At 41.7% G+C, this 19,836-nt stretch overlaps 1 protein-coding gene across 1 annotated transcript in view; it reads right to left on the bottom strand.

Moving 5' to 3' along the window:
- Positions 1–238: 238 nt before the first annotated feature.
- Positions 239–19,836, bottom strand: part of atp6v1ba (ATPase, H+ transporting, lysosomal, V1 subunit B, member a) — a 45,294-nt gene continuing 25,696 nt past the window's right edge. Inside the window, exons 7-14 of the mRNA XM_078272982.1 lie at positions 18,574–18,675; positions 16,457–16,554; positions 15,151–15,274; positions 11,422–11,572; positions 7,971–8,053; positions 4,579–4,683; positions 3,019–3,148; positions 239–1,406 (exon numbers count right to left, since the gene is read on the bottom strand). Coding sequence (XP_078129108.1) covers positions 1,264–1,406; positions 3,019–3,148; positions 4,579–4,683; positions 7,971–8,053; positions 11,422–11,572; positions 15,151–15,274; positions 16,457–16,554; positions 18,574–18,675 — 936 coding nt within the window. The 3' untranslated portion in view covers positions 239–1,263. The remainder of the gene's footprint in view (positions 1,407–3,018; positions 3,149–4,578; positions 4,684–7,970; positions 8,054–11,421; positions 11,573–15,150; positions 15,275–16,456; positions 16,555–18,573; positions 18,676–19,836) is intronic.

The following is a 19,836-nucleotide window of genomic DNA, read 5'->3' as shown; positions in this document are numbered from 1 at the left end:
TTCATAAATAATTGTTTTGGCATGGCTGGCTGAGTGGCTCTATATCCATGGTAATGAAAGGAAGGACGATTTTATTCTTCTGTTTTGTTGTGCATGATCAACCCCCCCCTGCCTTCTTACCAAATCCCACCCAATCTGTTATGTCAGAGATGACATTAACTGGCTGGTTAATAAGGTCGATGCGTCAGTGCCTTTCTTAAGGTGTTGAATGATATTTGTATAGAGATGAGACAGCATACTCACATAATTTAATTTATTCATAGACATGACCTCACAAAACCATTATTGTTGCACAACAAAGAATTAGTTCCTGCAGACAGACGGGAATGTTTAATATAATCTTATATATTCATCTTTCGCAGCACAAATCAAACATCAAAACACAAATAATGTAAACGTCCACTGTATTTTTTCCAGAGTAGGGAAGAGAGGGTCAGCGTACAAGGGAAACATGGTCAGCTGTGTTCCTCAGCATGGGGAGAAAGGGGACACGACACAATCAGTTCTAGCTTGAACTTGAAGCCACTGACATGAAGAAATACAGCAGTTGCCTATTATTAAACCACACAGAGGGCGTTGACAGAATAAAAGAAGTACTTGACTATAAAATCACCCTCAGGTAAATGCAGGTGACATTTATGATATTCAGCTGGTGAAGCTGTAAGCTTGTATTGTTCAGCAAAATTCATTCAGTTTAGAAAATGAATTCAAGTCACATCAACATTTGTGACAGTCTCAATAAAAAGCCAACTTTCTGAGCTTCACCTAACTCATACCGACTGCGGGGGTAATCTATCTTCTATACACACACATACTGTACGTCTTCAGCTGGAAACCTCTTGTTTTTAGTGGAGATGGAAATTACATAGCATTTATTTATTTTTAAAAGAAGAGGGGGATCCAGCAGTAACACACCCCAATAAATAAGGACTCCTATAATTTGAAGGATATGTTCACTTTTTTTGCAATCAAGGGGGTAGACATTACAACCACAGACACTTTCCATACACAACTTGTGAACACATGTATATGCTACAGTACATCTACAGAAGAGGGGGGGGTTATTCCAGGTAGGGGAGTGGGGGTGGCTTGATTCATGAGAAGAAGATGAACTGGAGGTAATAAGAACAGTGGAGAAAGAGGAGGTGAGGTTCAGGATGGGTGCAGGGCTGTAGGGTGGGATGAGACAAAGGAATTAAGGGGGAGGAGGTTGGTGGGTAAAAGGCTGAATGGGACTAGAAGCGGGACATCCCTTAGTGTTCCTCAGTGCCGGGCGGCAGACTCCCTGGGGTAAAACTCAGCCAGGGTGCTCTGAGGAATCCTCTTGAGCATCTCCTTGGGGAAGATTCGCAGCAGCTGCCAGCCGATGTCCAGGGTTTCATACACCGTCCTGTTGTCGTACGGGCCTGAGGGAGACCAGAGGGGCCACACGCTGCTGGTTAACCTCCAGATATCAAGTGGGCACACACACACACACACACACACACACACACTACTGTACGGCACATCAAGCAAAACATTTTCTTACAAATGGACCGTTAGGAAAGAGATACCAAGAAACTTAAACGCCCTTTTTTCATGGGACAAGTATTACCTGGGGACCTCTACAATTTGTCGTCTGTGATCTTAATCCCGTGCAAATCTGCCATGTGGACAATTTGTCATATAAAAAAAAACAGCGCAAATTAGCGACCATATTTGGCCAAAACAGAGATTGTGTGATATCAGACCGGTGTGAAGCAGCTGTTATTTGGAGTTGTATTGGCAAATATAAATGACAGTTTTGACATCATTTGTGGGAGATGATGTCAGTAAATTACAGACTTTACTTATCCTGTGTGAATGTGCTGCATGTAACACAGACCTGGTGGGGTAATTTCTAAATCACATGAGGTCCCCTGTAATACTATTACCGTGCAACATGGACATAGAAGGGCTTTGACAAATGTGGAATTCTGTGCCCAAGCTGTGGACACAGAGCAACATCAGCATCCCATTGGAGTCGTATCTGTGTCCACCTCATGGGTATAAGTCTAACATTCACTCGTCTTGTAGCTCTGGTTTGGTCTCCACCATCTCCAGAGATAAACAGCAGACTCTTTAGCTGCTAAATGTTCCACTCTGTTCACCAGCTGCTCGCTAACTTTGTCTGTAGGCTGTTTGCTGCTGAGCCGGTAGTATACAGTGGCTTATTTAAGCATTGATTAATTTTTCACTAATAACAGCTGCCTGCTGCTGGAAGTGAGGTTATTAAGGGCAGAGTTTGCAAGCTGTTAAACCCAAACAATAAGCTAAAATAAGCTAAAAAGCTCCTTAGAGCTGAGGGCAAGTGCAGAGTTGGTGATAATTCTCTGTGGGTTAGCAACAAGTGGCCACTTTTACATTACACAGTGCCTTAAACCATTGTTATTAAAATAGTATTAGTGCATCTTTTAAGCAGTCTGTCATTCCCCAACCACCTGAGAAGAGGCTGGCTACACGTCGCCCACAAGCCCAACCCGAGCCCGGCGAGCTGGGCCGGGTTCAGACAAATGATGGTTGAGTTTGGCCAACTTGACATGGTGCCTCAAGTTCTTTTTGTTGGAAATATAGTGTCAAATAAATAAAAATGATGGAGCTACTGTCTGTGTTGGGCTACTTCTTGCTCAGTGCTGTCGCCGTCGGTGTCAGTTTAACGCAAAAGCATACATTGGCCTTTCTTTCTATTCAGTCCCCATCTCTACCTCCTGCTCCCACACTGCATAAATAAAACAGCAGAACTTTTGCATGAGGTTCTGTGTGGCTCACTGTTTTTTCAATTCTAAAAATGGTTGGTGATTTGTTTTCTTTCAATCGACTAATACACAGGAAGTGAGTAATGGCTACCTCTGTGAAGAGGCAGATGAAACTTATCAGCTGTGGTTGCCAGCTAACGCCTGCATCCTCACCATTAGGAATGATGTAGACATAGTACCTCCCTAAGTAAAACATGGAAATACAGTTGAAAGGGTGTGAATGGCTCCTTTAGCATCTTCTTACCCTGAGCAATGAAGTTCTTCTCAAACTTCTGGAGGAACTCCAGGTAGAGCAGATCATCTGAGGTGAGGGCCTCTTCTCCCACCACAGCCTTCATAGCCTGGACATCCTTACCAATGGCATAGCAGGCATACTGGAGACAAGCAGAGACATTAGTTTAACTAAATGGCTCTTCACTAGGGTTGGGTACAGAAACGCGGTGCCAATACGGCACCGGTTACGACATAAACGGTAGTAACAAGAAAAAGAACAAAAATGTCGGTGCCTATTAGCTGGTACACAACTGAACGGCATGCTGGGTACAGCTCTCTACAGACTCCAAACAACTCTAAATAAATTATTTCTTAATGTGCGTCATTCAATTGCTTTTCTTTTTTTAAATTCACACACACAACTTTTAAAGAGTCATAAAGTCAGCCATCCATCCACAAAAACAATTTAAAAAATATATAAAGCTATGATAAAATCCGAGGCGAGAGGTTGTATCCACGACAATAAAAAACAAAACAAAGCAAGAAAAGAACAAAATGTACCCACACTATAAGGGATGGTTCCATCTAAACTCACAGGAGAGGAGATGTTACAATGTAGCAAACTCAAACATGTCAAGCATCAGTCATGTTTTGTTTTGGGAAATAGCCTGGTCCCAAATAGCTCGCTGTTAGCAAATAACGTGTATAAATGACCCGTATATTCTAGAAGATTCCTACTGTTTGTTTTTTAAGCTTCGAACGGACTTGCTCCACAATATATGGCGGAGCTGCTAACTCCCCATTCTGGCCCCCGATCACTCAGGTCATCCTCCCAACAGCCCGTCCCTCACTCACGCTGCAAAACTAAAGGGGACCATGCTTTCTCCGTGTCTGCTCCCAGGCCTTGGAACAGCCCCCCATCCCATATTAAGACATGTTCTACGACTGAAAACTTCAAATCCAATTTAATTTATTGAATTATTATTTTTTCTTGCTTTTAGTGACGTCTGAGGCTGCCTGGCTTCTGTCAAGCCACTTCCCTGTCTGTCTTTTTATTTCCTATACTGCTTTTTAGCCACTGCTTCTTTTTTTTAAAAGTTGTTTTGTATTACATTTTGTGGTGTTGTGTTTGTTATGCACTTTTTTTTTTTTTATTTATGTAGCCTGCTGTTGTTTATCTATGTATTGAGGCATACTTCACCCCATCTGCCCTGGTTGTAAAGCACTTTGGGTCAGCTTATGCTGTTGTATAAATAAAGATGACTTGACTTGCTTTGCTAGGGGACGCGACTATGTCATGGCAGGTGTACTGCTCAGGAGCTGAGGAGGCGCAGTGTTGAGTGTGAAGGTGTTTGGATGAGCAAGCAGTGATACCCCGGGCCAGGCAATCGACCCGTTCCAAACAGGCATGTTCCAAACGGGCACTGCACTAGTATTAAAGATGGTTCACAAAGGATTGTCAAACATCTGCATATTATCACTTCCCTCTCCATATATTCTCCTCGTCAGTGCTTTTAGTTATTAAAAAAAACGTATGTCCAGTTTACAGGCTGCATTATTATTATGCGGTACAGTAGGTAAGATTTGTTACCAGCTGGTTTGAAACATCAGCATGGTCCTTCCTGGTCATCCCCTCACCGATGGCTGACTTCATCAGACGGGACAGTGAAGGCAACACGTTGATGGGTGGGTAGATCTGAAAGACAAGTATGAGATTTAGTGCTGGGCGGTGTACCGGTTTATACCGTATACCGGTATTCATTTCCTGTATGATATGAATTTTTCATACACCGTAATACCGGTGCATTGCCACAGAGAGCGCTACGGCCAAAGTAATCTGCGAGTGAATTGAGAATGTGAGCCTGTTAACTGTGTACTCTTCTCACTCATGGTAGGAACTTTATAACACAACATTTAATAACCCACAACTAACTCTCTTTAACAGGAGAAAACACCATAGCACACAACAATTTGTGAATTATACAATTTCTAACTAATAATTTTACATTCACAAATTTACACCGCCGAACAGCATGCTGGGTAACATTATAGCTGCCAGCTAGCCAGGTAGCATAACAGTCTGTTAAGCTGGGAGAGGCTCCGGTCGCTACTGCCCATTCAAGAACAGAGACGAGTTAGAGGATGAAGAAAGACCGGAGATACACCAGAACAACGTATGCTCAAGAGAGGAGCCGTCTGTTCTTCTGTGGTCTGTCTGTTGTTGTTCGTCTGCTATTTCACCACTAAATTCATTTCTGAGAGAGTTTTATGCGAGAAATTAACGGTGTACAGTCTGAATATGGTCAGTTTTACAAACATGGATGGCCAGTTGCACATTTGCTCCGATATGTTGTCGGACTTGGAAGCTCCAGTCTTAGGTGACAGCCAGCTGGCGGGGGCCGGGATCGCTTGCTTACTGGTCGGCCAGTAATACTCACTCCCACCCCGTCAGCTCGAAGTGGTTTCAGACCCCCCCACCAGCCGTTGGGCCACGCCTCCTCATTTAAATTGACCCCTGTCACTTCTAAATGAAAAGCTTAATGTTAAATCAAAATGTAAAAGGTGAATCTTAAAATGTCAAATGTAAAACATAACATTCAAAAGAAAAATTATAAAAGGGAAAGGCTAAAGTAAAATGATTTCTTTTTTTCTATTTGAGATTTTAATTGAAGTATTGCCATTTAAGCTTTTACATTTCACATTTAATTATGGCATGATTTTTCCTAGTAGCGTAGTAAAATAATACTATTTTTAATTTGATCTCGCTTCGTTTTCTCTTTGGACTTTCAATTTGAATTATGAATAAATATTCCCTCCATAGACAGCGGAGCTACGTTCACTCGCCCACTGTTCTACAACAACCTAACGTCACCTGTGGCTAAGGTAGTGTCTTGTATAAAACTATCTTACAACTATTTTGTTTTGAAAGGGAAACAATGTTAAAGTTATTTGGATGTGTATTCATTTGATTTAAGTATATTTTACTACTTTGCAGTTTGCACAATAAAAATAGTTTAGATTCTGTAACAGTTTCATGTATTCTCCTTCATATAACGTATTGTATAATCTTATGGAGCCAAGCAAACCCTTGAGTAATCAAAGCTTTTAGTAAACATGATGACATTAAAATGTTTTTGTGATATTCTATGTACTCCTGACAGTAGAATAAGCCATTATAAACCTATATTATATAAAGGCCCAGTCAAGCAAAAGAAAGAAAATACCGTGATATAATGTGAAACCGCCAGAATCTTAAAAAAGACCGAGATACAAAGTTTTGGTCATACCTCCCCGCACTAATGAGATTGTCTGATAACGTGTTGTTAATGCAAAATGTGAAGTCCGCTAAAAAAACATTTTATTGCAACAAAAGGTTACTAAACAAACAACGCAATGACAGACAGCACTGTCTTCTCAGTCCAAGTCGAGGTCCATTTAGGGACATATTCACTTTGTCATAAATATGTGAACTGATATCTATATGCTGATGATACACCCACCCAGAGTATTGCATTCCACTTCTTTTCACTCTCCGTTGATATTTCCAAAGAGGAACAACATTGATAAGAGAGTGACTTAGCTAACAGGCTTTATGATATACTGAATGAAACATTTTGACCAACATTAATTTCTGCACACGTCAAGAAACCCTACGCCTTGTGCAAAATATCAATTAGTAACATTTTGTTCAACTTGCACCATTTTGTTTACAAATTTTGATCAGTTTAGGGAATTCATACAACCCATTGTTGTCGTTTGCTATTGGAGTTGATGGGGAGATGAGGGCGGAGAGATGTGCACGTGGGATTTCCCCCTTTCTGGTCTAAATATCCCTGCCTCTGCTGAATTATTTTTATCCCCGGTGTGTACAAAATGTATCTCCCCCCCCCCCAATAGTAATGCTACTTCATTAAACCATAATTTATATACCAAATAAAATTATATTAAACTAAGTCAAGCGCTGTAACGTGAACACCCATAGAAGGATCAAAGCTGAGCAGCAGTTGCTGGTTGTATTTAGCTGCTACAGAGCTCCAGGACACCGGCTTCCAGCGGCTGTTGTTTAGCCGCCAATAGGTGACTGTGAGCCGGCTACAGGCACCGCCAGATGACGCTCCTTTCAGGGACCGTGGTGGTGGAGGTTAGCCAGAAAAAGTGAGCGTCATGCGGCGATGACAGTTTAGTTTAGGAAAAAGAACGTGGTCAAAACACTCCCGAGGAACGACCGAGCATTTCCTCTGCTCTGCTCTCCTCTACTCTGCTCTGCGGCTTGAGAGCTCTGCGTTTTATGTTGACACCACGTTGTTCCATTTCATTCTGAGATTATTTTCCATTGAATATTGAAGTTCATAAATACGTGTTCTGGCATGGCTGGCCGAGTGGCTCTATATCCATGGTGGTATTGGAACAGGGATTTCATTCTTGCATGTTTTGTTTAGTTGTGCATGATTAAAAAACATTCCCCCCCTCTGCTTTTTTCACAAATTGCACCCTGCATATATAGGTGTTAACAGTGTGTTGGAAAGCTGTGGACATGCAGTCAGTGTGTACAGTCACAACCAGTTGACTTTACTGTTGATTTACTGTGACAGCTGTCTTATACGAATGTGTCCACGCATGTCCAACGCAAGTCAGTAGACCTGCGTCATATGCACGTTAGCTGTATGAAAGGCCTGCAATACTTTCTGAAGATGGCTAAGAATTGAATTGTCAAGCATCTTGATGGGCTTGCATCTGGTGATGCCTGAGTTTGAATTCTCACCCAGTTAAAATACCAAACCCAGGTGCAAGCATTTGAGCAGTAATCACTCCACATGTCTAGATGAAAATGCACACAAATATGCCCAGTAGAACATGTGGCGTATCTAATCCGAACCAACACTGGAACCATCTGACCCATGAATAAGTAGCAGCTCTTCACCTCAAGTTGGATGAATGAATGTTGTTTTGAAGAAACAGCATTAAAAAAGGACTGATGAATACCTGTCTGTTGTGTAGCTGTCTGTCAACGTAGACCTGACCCTCTGTGATGTAGCCAGTCAGATCAGGAATTGGATGGGTGATGTCTGTTGGATGCACAAAAACGTATTTTATCACAAAATATCCCACAAATAATCATGTATTTGCACAGCAGTACAATTAATGTAAACTCTACATAGTTTAGTTTGCTTTCACATTGAAGAACATCTACTATTGAGACAAAATTCTAATCACTCACTGATTTGCAGGCATTACCATAATGCCACACATAGGACAGAAATAGAAGAAAGATTTTTTTTGTCAGCTTGTCATTTTAAAGACCTTTACTCTGAATCAAGAGCCCTTGGGAACACCAGCAGTGTTCAGTAAAAGCCGACACAATCACCTCCCCATGATGCTGTGATGGGGGACTCCAGTTCAACTAGATAGGAGTAGGCTCTTCATGTGTTGCTATGGTACAGTAACTGCATGCATCAGAAATGTCTCTTCAGCCCATTTGAGATGCCTACTGCACTAATTCAAACAATGACTTGCCAAGAGATTTAGGTGAGAGCATTGAAGGAGAGAAAAATCTAAAAGTAAAATGTGCATGACCACACTGATATCCAACAGATGCACAAGCAGTGGAGCCGAGACTCCGAACGGGAGCGGGTCTTACACGTCTTATAATACATCCATGAACGGCAGTGGATGGCAAGCAGAAACATATAAAGAAAAGGGTCTTTTGAATGACAAGTTGAGTTTCAAAGCCCTTCCAGATGGTTCTAGACTAAAGTTATCTGCATGTACTCTGATGTGAACTGAGTTTAGGGTTGCACGATATTGACAAAATGTGATATTGCAATATTGACCATAAATATTAGGATATCCATATTCATTTCGTTATTCTTAAACATATATCAAAACACAAAAGTTATGGGAAAACACATCTAAATAAATTAATAGACTATCAAAACAACAGGTCTGTATACAACACAAGGGTTTATGTAAAGGTCCTATGACATGCTGCTTTTAGGATGCTTTTATATAGGCCTTAGTGGTCCCCTAATACTGTATCTGAAGTCTCTTTTATATAGACCTTAGTGGTCCCCTAATACTGTATCTGAAGTCTCTTTTATATAGGCCTTTGTGGTCCCCTAATACTGTATCTGAAGTCTCTTTTATATAGGCCTTTGTGGTCCCCTAATACTGTATCTGAAGTCTCTTTTATATAGACCTTAGTGGTCCCCTAATACTGTATCTGAAGTCTCTTTTATATAGGCCTTAGTGGTCCCCTAATACTGTATCTGAAGTCTCTTTTATATAGGCCTTAGTGGTCCCCTAATACTGTATCTGAAGTCTCTTTTATATAGACCTTAGTGGTCCCCTAATACTGTATCTGAAGTCTCTTTTATATAGACCTTAGTGGTCCCCTAATACTGTATCTGAAGTCTCTTTATATAGGCCTTTGTGGTCCCCTAATACTGTATCTGAAGTCTCTTTATATAGGCCTTAGTGGTCCCCTAATACTGTATCTGAAGTCTCTTTATATAGGCCTTAGTGGTCCCCTAATACTGTATCTGAAGTCTCTTTATATAGACCTTAGTGGTCCCCTAATACTGTATCTGAAGTCTCTTTTATATAGGCCTTAGTGGTCCCCTAATACTGTATCTGAAGTCTCTTTTATATAGGCTTTAGTGGTCCCCTAATACTGTATCTGAAGTCTCTTTTATATAGACCTTAGTGGTCCCCTAATACTGTATCTGAAGTCTCTTTCCCTAAATTCAGCCTTGGTCCAGAATTACAGCCACTAGAACCAGTCCCACAATGAGCTTTCCTTAAGATGTGCCATTTCTGTGTCTGTAGCTTTAAATGCTATTGAGGAGGAAAGGGGGGGGGGGTAAACGCATATTAATGTTAAAAAACCTCATAAAGTGACATTTTCATGCCATTGGACCTTTAAACTGACAGTAGAACCTGAATAAATAAAGATTATTTTCAGGATATTACTATGCACTCATCGTACAGTGTCTTGTGTTGGTTTTAGAGGTGAGAAAATAGGTTTGTTGTATTGCCTCATACGCACTGTACAAACATACGGCACGTTTTGCATAGTGCATTAGCTTGAGCAACATCTGTTGCCTTAAAGCCAAAGTACTTCCACGCTGGCGAGGAGGCATTATTTTTGGCTACAAACGTTTCCTCTTCAATCTCCATAATTTCGTGGTCTCCATGAGCCACACTCCTGTTCTTACTTTTCTGTCTCTTCTTTCCTTTCTCCTTACCCACTCCCTTCACACTCTTTCTGTACTTTCGCTTCCGTCGCGGTCTCTATCTTCCTCTTCACTCATGCTGTCCAAGTGTGCACGTGTGACAGGGCAACTGGCCAATGAAATATGCGGGCTCTAAATTGATCACAACACACAGCCATCGGTAGCCTGGCTCCGCCCTCCTGCTTACTTCCGCTCAATTTTCATTTCCCTTCAGTACTCCGTCTGGGTTTGCGGTATATTCTTGGGTTTTCTCCGGTCAAATATTTGTAGGTCCAATCAGTGAACAGAGGGAGTGGCTGAGAACGATGACATTGAGGACATGCTCTAGAAAGATGTGAGCGAAGCCATTCGGTCCGTTGTGGCAGCAACGCTGCCGAATATCCAGAAGTTAAAGCCCGAGCAAGAACAATCTTTGCTGAGTTGTGTTGGGGGCCATGATGTTGTGGCCCTCCTCCCCACGGGGTTCAGGAACAGTTTGATTTTCCAGCTCGCTCTGTTAGTGGTGAAGGAGTTGGCTAAGGCTAATGCTAGCGATGCTAATGCTAAATATAAGCCAATAGTTGTTGTCGGTCTCCCCTCTTGTTGCACATGCGCATGACATACGTCACGACCAAACGTTAGTGATTGGTTATGGCAGATCCAGAGTGGCTCTGGGCAGATCCAATAGTTTTAAACTTCAACAGAGTGCCCGCCTTCAAGGAAGTTAACACTTGTCAATGGAGAGTGGCCAGACTCTCTGGACCAATGAAATGTACCAGAGTCTGGTAGGACCAGGCTAATAGACCAGAGTCTGGTAGGACCAGGCTAAGCCACCGGCGCATCTCTCCACAAAATAAACGGTATATCACATACGTTTCGGGACGTTTTCGATATCGATATTGCACAATGTCATATTGCAAAAACGATATTAAGTCGATATATCGTGCACCCCTAACTGAGTTACCACCGGAGTACTTTGAGTCTCAAATACCACCTGAGCATCAAAAACTTGAAAAGTATCCCTTTTAAAGTACATTTAGCAGATTAACAGATAGAAAATGCGTGATAAATATGCAATTAATCGCGAGTTAACTAGGACACTCATGCGATGAATTGACAGCCCTACAGTGAATGCAAAAAACATATTTTCATTGATATCTAGGTCGCCTACAAGGCTGACATTTGAAAGAAAGCTTTTGTTCTACTGCTGCTGCTGCTCTCACCATCGTTGGGCATGGTGAGAATAGGGATCTGGGTGATGGAGCCGTTTCTGCCCTCCACTCGGCCAGCACGCTCGTAGATGGTGGCCAGATCGGTGTACATGTAGCCAGGGAAGCCTCTACGGCCGGGCACTTCTTCTCGGGCCGCAGACACCTACAGGGGAGGAGAGGGAGGGCGACACCAGAGCTGTAAAAACCACGAGCTAAAGGGAACAAGGTTGTTAACATGAATTTACACTATATTTCTTCAAGTTTGAGAACATTTTAGAGCTGCATAAATAAATGTTTGGCTACTTGGGATCAGCAGAACAAGCTTAAAGGTCTCATATTGTGAAAAGTGAGATTTCCACGTCTTTTTTATTATAAAGCAGGTCAGGGTGCTATATAAATACTGTGAAACTATCAAATCGCTCAATCCACAGAGAAATGCACACAGACACTATTCAGTAACTGTCTTCAAACGGGCCGTCGGGACTTCAGTACGGTTGTGATGTCACAACTATACTATACAGTACAATATAGGTAGAAAGTGCTGCTACAGTGAAGTTACAGTAATTCACCGGCTGCAGTGACAGTGCAGTGACAATGTGAGTGCAGATGCCAAAGTCTCGGAAACGCTGACCAATCAGAGCAGACTGGGCTTTTTTCTGGAGGGGGGGCTTCAAGAGACAGGTGCTACAACGGAGCGTTTCAGACAGAGGGTGAATACAGGTACATTCAGACAGACAGTATGAGAAAAATAATGTGTTTTGTGTGTGTAAACATGTTCTAGTAGAAACCCAAAATACAAGTATAAACCTGAGAATGAGCAGAATATGGGACCTTTAACCCTCGTGTTGTACTCGGGTCAAATTTGACCCGTTTTCAAAGTTTTCTATGTCAGAAATATGGGCTGCCAAAATAACTTGGATGTATGTAGAATGGAAGCCGTACAACTTCTTTTGGTAGGTAAAAGCAGTGATTACATCCATTTCATTTTGGGTGTTTTATTAAATTTCATAACATTTGAAAGAAAAATGTTTACATGGTTTTAAAACTGTATCCTGACTAAATGTTGACATAAACCTGTCTGTGATTCACTCAACATCTTCTGATCTTAACTATTAGTCAAAACTATTTATAATATCTGCTTCTTCAAACTCAAAAATTAGGTTTATTGACCATGAATAAAAAAAAAAAAAAATTTAAAAAGAGGGACAAAAACATTTTTAAAAAGTGACAAACGCATAAAAAAGCACCAAAAACCGCGGAAAAAGCAGCAGCAATTGTGTCCTTTCTTTTTTTTAAAGATTATTTTTTGGACATTTTAGGCCTTTATTTCCAGGACAGATGAAGACATAAAAGGAGAGAGAGGGGGGGAATGACATGCAGCAAAGGGCCGCAGGTCGGAGTCAAACCCGGACCCGCTGCGACGAGGAGTAAACCTCTATACTGTATATGTGCGCCCGCTCTACCAACTGAGCTAACCCGGCCGCAGCGATTGTGTCCTGATGTATGTGAGCCCAGTGTTTGTTCTCTTTCAGCTCCATTTTGATCTGCATCAACTCCTGAGAAGAATATCTGGCTCTTTAAGCGGCTAAATGCTCCACTGTGTTCACCAGCTGTTAGCTTGCTAATTACTAGGGATGTAAATCACAAGTCTTATCACGATAGGATATTATATGGATTCTTAGGACAACGATACGGTATTTGCTGACATCTTAAAGTTTTGATTCACTTCAATTTTGCGGCCTGCGATAAGCCCACACACACAAAACACAAACTTCTTTTAAATAGAAAGAATCAAAATCTATGGCTGCTGGTTTTAAATGTGAAGTTTGCTTTTCTACCTCTGTCTGAAATCACTGCACTAGGAATCTCGAGTGGGGAATCCGCCAGTGCTATCATTCAGGCATGCAAACAGGTCATGGGAAAAAAAAGGTGAGAAGGATACAGCGGACTCCTGACCATATAGGGGGGTCCGGGGGTATGCTCCCCAGGAAGAAAATGTACATGTTAAAGTTTAACGCATCAATCTGGTGCACTATGAGAGAAAAATTAAGAGGCTAGATGTAGAATCTGTGCTCTTGTAAAGAATGTTGTGTTCTGAGCGATTTAACCATAAAGACATTTTTGTATAGTATACATTTGAGTCATCAAAAGGACAAGCTTTGCACGCTAAATTTGGACATTTAATTTTATAAATACTTATTACATACAGAGCATCCAATCTGAAAGCATTCCATTCTCACGTTATTAGACCGTTCTGTGAGACAGCAAAGGAGAGATGATCTGCAGCTCAAGTCAAAAGCATCGACCCAGTGATGGAGACCCTGCAGCCTGTTAAGTAAATGGGGCCGAGGTCTCGGATTGAGCCGTGAACTTTACAGTGCACGTCTCCTAAAAATAAAGATGAGTGCAGCTTTAAAGTCTGGATGTTTCCCAACAGACCTTAGGGGGGTGTAAAGAGGAGGGTGATTTATTACAAACCAGACAAATGGATAGGATTATTTTATTTTAAGGAAGACGTAATCTTACTGCGTTTCTTTGCTCTTCCACATAACCAAAGAAGATCAACTAAAACCATTCACTGTTGGGCAGTCAAGTGATGCTAACTCCTTCAGTATCTTTCACAAGTGGCGAACAGCTGGTTGGAAATGTTGCCAGTCTGTTATCAGGCTCTCTAAAGAAATGACTGAAGTCAAGTGAATTAAGAACAAGAGGGAAAGAAAATGCATCCCATTCATGCTTGGATTTAAAGGGGTGTGTGGAGGCTAAACATCTCTGAACTCAATGCTAAACTCAACCTTCACACAGAGGTTGCATGTTAATGTTCTCCTGGCTCTTTGTAGCTGCTGAAATACTCATCGAGCTGCCTGAGTCCTACCTGACTATTGCTGCAGCGTTCATGTGCCAAGGTTATGGACAGCAAATACAAGACTGGAAAATACATACGCTTCTGCACCATTTAAAAACCTTATTGCATATTGAGACAGTAAACAACATAAAACGAGTATTACAGAGACACAAAAGAGTGAGACGAGGAGGCCTGACTCCTCGCCACAAGGTGAGAGGAAGGGCACAAAACTTGTGAGTGTAACACCTTTGTGCTAACGCCACAAAGCATATAGCATGTAGGGTTGTGCCTCTGCACCGTTATCAACAGGCATACAGCAGAAGGTTAGGTACAATGTGCAATGGTAAAACATTAAAAGACACACTGTTGCACTGGCTGACATGTTCCTCCACCACCATAAGCACACACACTGTAGTTTATTCCCACATGTAACCCAACATACACCGTCTTGCTTACAGAAATATTGACAAGCACACCAAATGTGGATTAATCCACAGCTAAAAATAGTCCCAAACAAACGCACTATTTTCCTGTTTGAGTAACATTTGCTAAAAAAATACTTTTTATGAATTCAACTATATCATTGTGAGCAACTTTTAAACATTTACATCTTCAGTAGGGACGAGTAGTCTGGCATTTTTAAAATGCCAGACTTATCCTTTAATCGCTTCTCAAATTGTCCTAGCTCATCACTCATGCTGAGAATACATTAACGTACAGAAGCACATCTCTAGCTGTGTTTACTTACTGGGGCATATTACTACCTTCTTTTTAAGTTTCCAGCAGGGCCCACATTAACGACACTATATCCAGAAGTGAAAGGGTTTTTTTCTACTCCTTGGTGCAGATGGATGTGAACATGTTGTGAGTGTAACCAGTGTGTATTGGTTTGGTACCTCTCTCAGAGCCTCAGCGTAGGAGCTCATGTCAGTCAAGATGACCAGGACGTGTTTCTCACACTGGTAGGCCAGGTACTCGGCTGAAGTCAGCGCCAGGCGAGGGGTGATGATACGCTCGATGCTGATTGGTTACAAAAAAAGTTACATTGTACCTATAACAAATTGAGGTCTGAATTTAACTCTAAAATCTGTTCATACATTTTACATGACAATATGAAGCCAATGAACATAAGATTGTGTGTATAGAATAGGGGTGTCCCCGACTAAGAATTATCATAGTCAAATCAGAACTGTAAAGTCTTGCCCATCGTCCACTGATGGTCGAATCATGTGTGTGGGGGTTGGGGGGGGGGGGGTGACTGTCACGGATCATGGAAAATAAAACTTAAATTTGACATCACTAGAAATGCAGCTGTAGCAAGCATCTCACTATCACTAACGTCATCCACATTCATATTTAGACGCAACAAATGATAAATCCAGCTACAAAAAAAAGCCTGAAAGTCAGAAGGTAGGACAGAAGTGCAAAGAGTCGTTGCTATGGAGAGGATACACCGTCTCCTCACATTGGTGTAAACTGGCAGCTTTCAGAACGTTGCAGACCAACGTGTTGCAAGTAGCTGCTAGTTTACACTCGTCTCGTCCAGAATCTTTGGTCTGAACCGGGCTTTACGGCGCTGTGAAGATTCCACTGCCAGTCTCACAGTCGAATCTTCACAGCGCTCTTTCAGGGTATTTCCATCGAAGCATCAAATATTTGAAGATTTGGGGTCACCTCTAGTATGGTATCGCATTTCCAGACCTTCCTCCACAGCGCTGTGGAGGAGGATGGGAGTAAAACGTGCTCTGGCATTTCTTTAAACCAATCACAATCATCTTGGGCGGTGCTAAGCGCCGGATGGAGCCACGGTGCCTCTGCTAAATAGTCTCAGGAAGGAACTTGTTTTGGTGGAACATGTGGAAGTTCAGAAGTAGTTTTAGTCGTGCAACAGAAAACTCAGATTGGACAGATAGTCTAGCTAGCTGTCTGGATTTACCCTGCAGAGATCTGAGGACCAGTTAACCATAGTCCTCACAAATCCACCAGAGGTTAGAACGCCAACACAAAGACAGAGGAAGGGGACGGACATCCGGTGGAATTTGCGGCGGCACCTGAACAACCCCGGAAGTGGAACGTGGTCGATATAGACTATCTCTAGTATAGAACATCATTCAGAATCAATAACTAAGCAAAACATAAGCTAGGATTGGCTGGTACAATTTCTGTTGTCATTGCTGAGGATCATTTCTGAGTGAATCTTACGTGGGGTCATTGGCCAGGTTGAGAAAAAGACAGACGTTGTCCATGGAGCCATTCTCTTCAAAATCAGACTTGAAGAAGCGGGCAGTTTCCATGTTGACCTGACAGACAAATTATACAAGTTAAAGGTTAAAAATAAGACCCTTTTCAGACATCAAATAAGTAACACTACTGGCTTCATGCATCTGTCAAAGCAAAGTTACTTAAACTGCTTCCCGACGGGGACGCTGGAGAGTTGAAGGCAAAGATAGTGCGTGAGCTGAAAGGGACAGGTACATGCTGGAGTTCTGAAAACAATGGCATGATAGTTATTGTAGTTTGGCATGTTGATTTGACCGGCTGATCATCCCAGTTAGCTGTTGAGGCTGCAGCAGAGGCTGTGAAACACTGTTGATGGAGGCAGTGGAGGTACTGTTACCCGATTGCTGCTATTTGACTCAGAATCTTACTCCTTCTTGGGAGTCATAACTCAGTCACATCTTTTGTTATGTGCACTTTATCCATTTTATTATTTTATTTCCTCTCTCTTTATCGCACCTTCCCATATGCCTTTGTATTGAGCTCCCTCTGTCATTGATAACTGGCAGTATGAATGTGTATATCTTTCAGTGGACTGTTGTGGACTTAAAACAATACTCACAATGCCCGTATGTAAAATTTAAGAGTTATTTGTCTTTCTAATTGTTCCTCTTGTCACGCAATTCCAATTGCTCCAAGTAATACGGGGGGAAATCCACTATCCTCGTTTTGTGCAAAAATAGATTTCATAGCTAAAGTGAAGCAAATATCAGGGTTCAGCAGTCTGAGTTAGAGAAACCCAGTGGGTATCTTCTCTTTAAGTTCAAACCCCCCATTTTTTGCTATGTCTCTGCCGTACTGTAGCTCAGCAAGGAAATAAAAAGGGGCAATTCTGTCCTAAATAGACAGGAACTTTCAAACGTCCCCAGTTGATTAGACTAACTCAGACTGCTGAAGGCTCACATTAGCTTCAACTGCACTTTGGAATGCATTTTCCAATGAAAAGAGGACAGTTTTGTCTTCTCCACTGCAATCATGCTAGCAAGGTATCTTCTTTTCTTTTCTTATTAAAGTCAATTCCGAATTAAATGTCCTCATCAGCTTCACCATTTCTTAGGTAAGGGGCTCTGCTGCCTCTTTTAGAATGTCAATGCAGTATGTTTAGTGCTTTGCTGGATTCAGCCTTGCAGTGAGCATTTTACCTCGACTGCTGTTATGACTTTTATGTAAAAGTGACTCGAGCGTTATTCAGACATGAGACCGACATGTAAAATGGTCAAAATGTTTACATGGGTTGACGTAAAGCAGCAAATCCTCACAACTGAGAAGCTGGAACTGCGGGATGTTTGCGGTTCTGATGGAAAAGGACACTTTTTGATGCACTACTCAATGAATGGTCTAGTTTTAGTCAGGGCCAAAGTGTGTTCTGGTTTCCTTTAGTTAGTCTCATCATTGTCAGAGTTCTGGTCAAAATCAGACGTGACAAAAACACACATTGATTTTTGCACTCAGGATTAAGACCAAGACAAATTCTAATCAGAAGTCATTCCATAGGAGATCTTAGTACCAGTCTTATACTCTGGGTAAGCAGAGGTTTTGGGTTTTAACTTTTTAACTACCATTAAACATATGCATTGCCCTCACTGTGTGCACTATGTCCTTCAATTTGTCCTTTCAAAAAATGCATATCCATGTTTTGACCTGTATAAATCCCTATTAACAACTCTCCTGCTAGAAAAGAAATGTGAACTGGTGGAGAAGTGGAAGAGGGAAGGATTAGTGTTTAGCAAGTGAAGCAAATGTGAGTGTGTTTGGTAGAGGTCAACCTGTCACAATCGGGGGAATTAGAGCAGCCAGGAGGGGAGAACCTGATACTGCGGGGCTGACAGCGTTAAAGGGCATGTTGAATTAGTAACCTGTCTACATGGTCGGGGGATATGCTCAGAGGGGCAGAAGTAACAAGAGGGACTTAAGGTGAAATCACCTGGTGAATAAAAGACAGAAAGCAGGGCGGGAGAGGAGGGAGAAGGGACAGGGTGTCACGTCAGGGTTAAAAGGGGGATTAGAGTTACAGATTGGGAGGGGAGGGGGGGTCTGCTTACCCCCATGGCTGCGAAGACAATGGCAAAGTTCTCAGAACTGTAGTCCATCACATCCTTGGACTTCTGCACCAGGCCGGCCTGGCGACAGATCTGGGCTGCAATCTGGGAGCAAGAAAACATACAGGAGCAATCAGACACTCAGGAGGTCTTAATATCAACACAAGCTATGTTTCCATAGCTTTAATTACATTTAAAAAGTCTCTCGTCTCCTCTTCCGTCCAGTTATATCTGTCTTTGTTGACACCCGCCATTTCTGCAAAGAAAGCAGAATACGTGGCGGAAATGATCTAAAACAACTTCTTCGTTTTATGGCCAGGTGCAACCATAAAATGACCTAAAACGTAATCGCAATTCATTATTTATTCAGCCAATAACGTATCCATCAGTGTTTATCGCATAAGCCGTTTACCGATTAAGAGAAAATCCGATGAGATCGAACATACAAACTTTGTGTCGATATTCATGAAATTCAATCAAATTTTACTGTTTCCATGAGGTCTTTTTCCATTCAATATTACTTAATTTGCATAAAACGTGAGGATGAAAACATGGCTACAGTCTTTACTATCATAACAAATGTCCACCTAATGAAGCAACGTATATTTGTGAGAGAATGTAAATGATAGGTTTCTATTTCTATGAGTACAAGAGTGTGTCAAGAACTGTAGTGTTGGGACTGGACAACATTTGGTTGAATCTAATTAGATTTAACTTCCAACATTTCCAAGCACCTAAGGTTATAGATAGATAGCTTTAAATGGTAGCCTAATTCATGTTCACAACTTGGAGCTGCAAGCTGAACTACATGAGCAACACAAGATATGAAATCCTAAACAAATGTATCGGACACACTGAAATAACAAGTGTAGCCTACTTGCTTTGAACACCTTATTTGATATTAAGGAACGTATTGAGCTTTATTTAAAGATTAACCTCTTCAGTAGGAACCAATGGGCTTGGATCTGAGTCCCTTTACACGGAGAAGATTTTAATGGAATGTGCTAACAATAGATCTGGGTACTGAATGCAGTACTTTTAGGCACTGACCGAATTGCCTCTAAAATATCGAGTAAAAAAAAAAAAAAAGTATCGAAAAATGCCTCGTCATTCAATACCTAAGGGGTAAATCTCATCAGCGTCAGTGAGCCAATCAGCACGCAGCATGCTTCTACCAAGATCTAATAATGTCTGTGATTGGCTGTCTAAGGTTACACGTCATAAAGACACGCAGGAAAAACTCCATGTAACACAGAGACGGCTCAC

The sequence above is a fragment of the Sander vitreus genome, chromosome 17 (assembly GCF_031162955.1).
Source record: "Sander vitreus isolate 19-12246 chromosome 17, sanVit1, whole genome shotgun sequence".
NCBI classification, from domain to species: domain Eukaryota; kingdom Metazoa; phylum Chordata; class Actinopteri; order Perciformes; family Percidae; genus Sander; species Sander vitreus.
The sequence above is the reverse complement of the archived record's forward strand: the minus strand, read 5'-3'. Positions and strand labels throughout refer to the sequence as shown.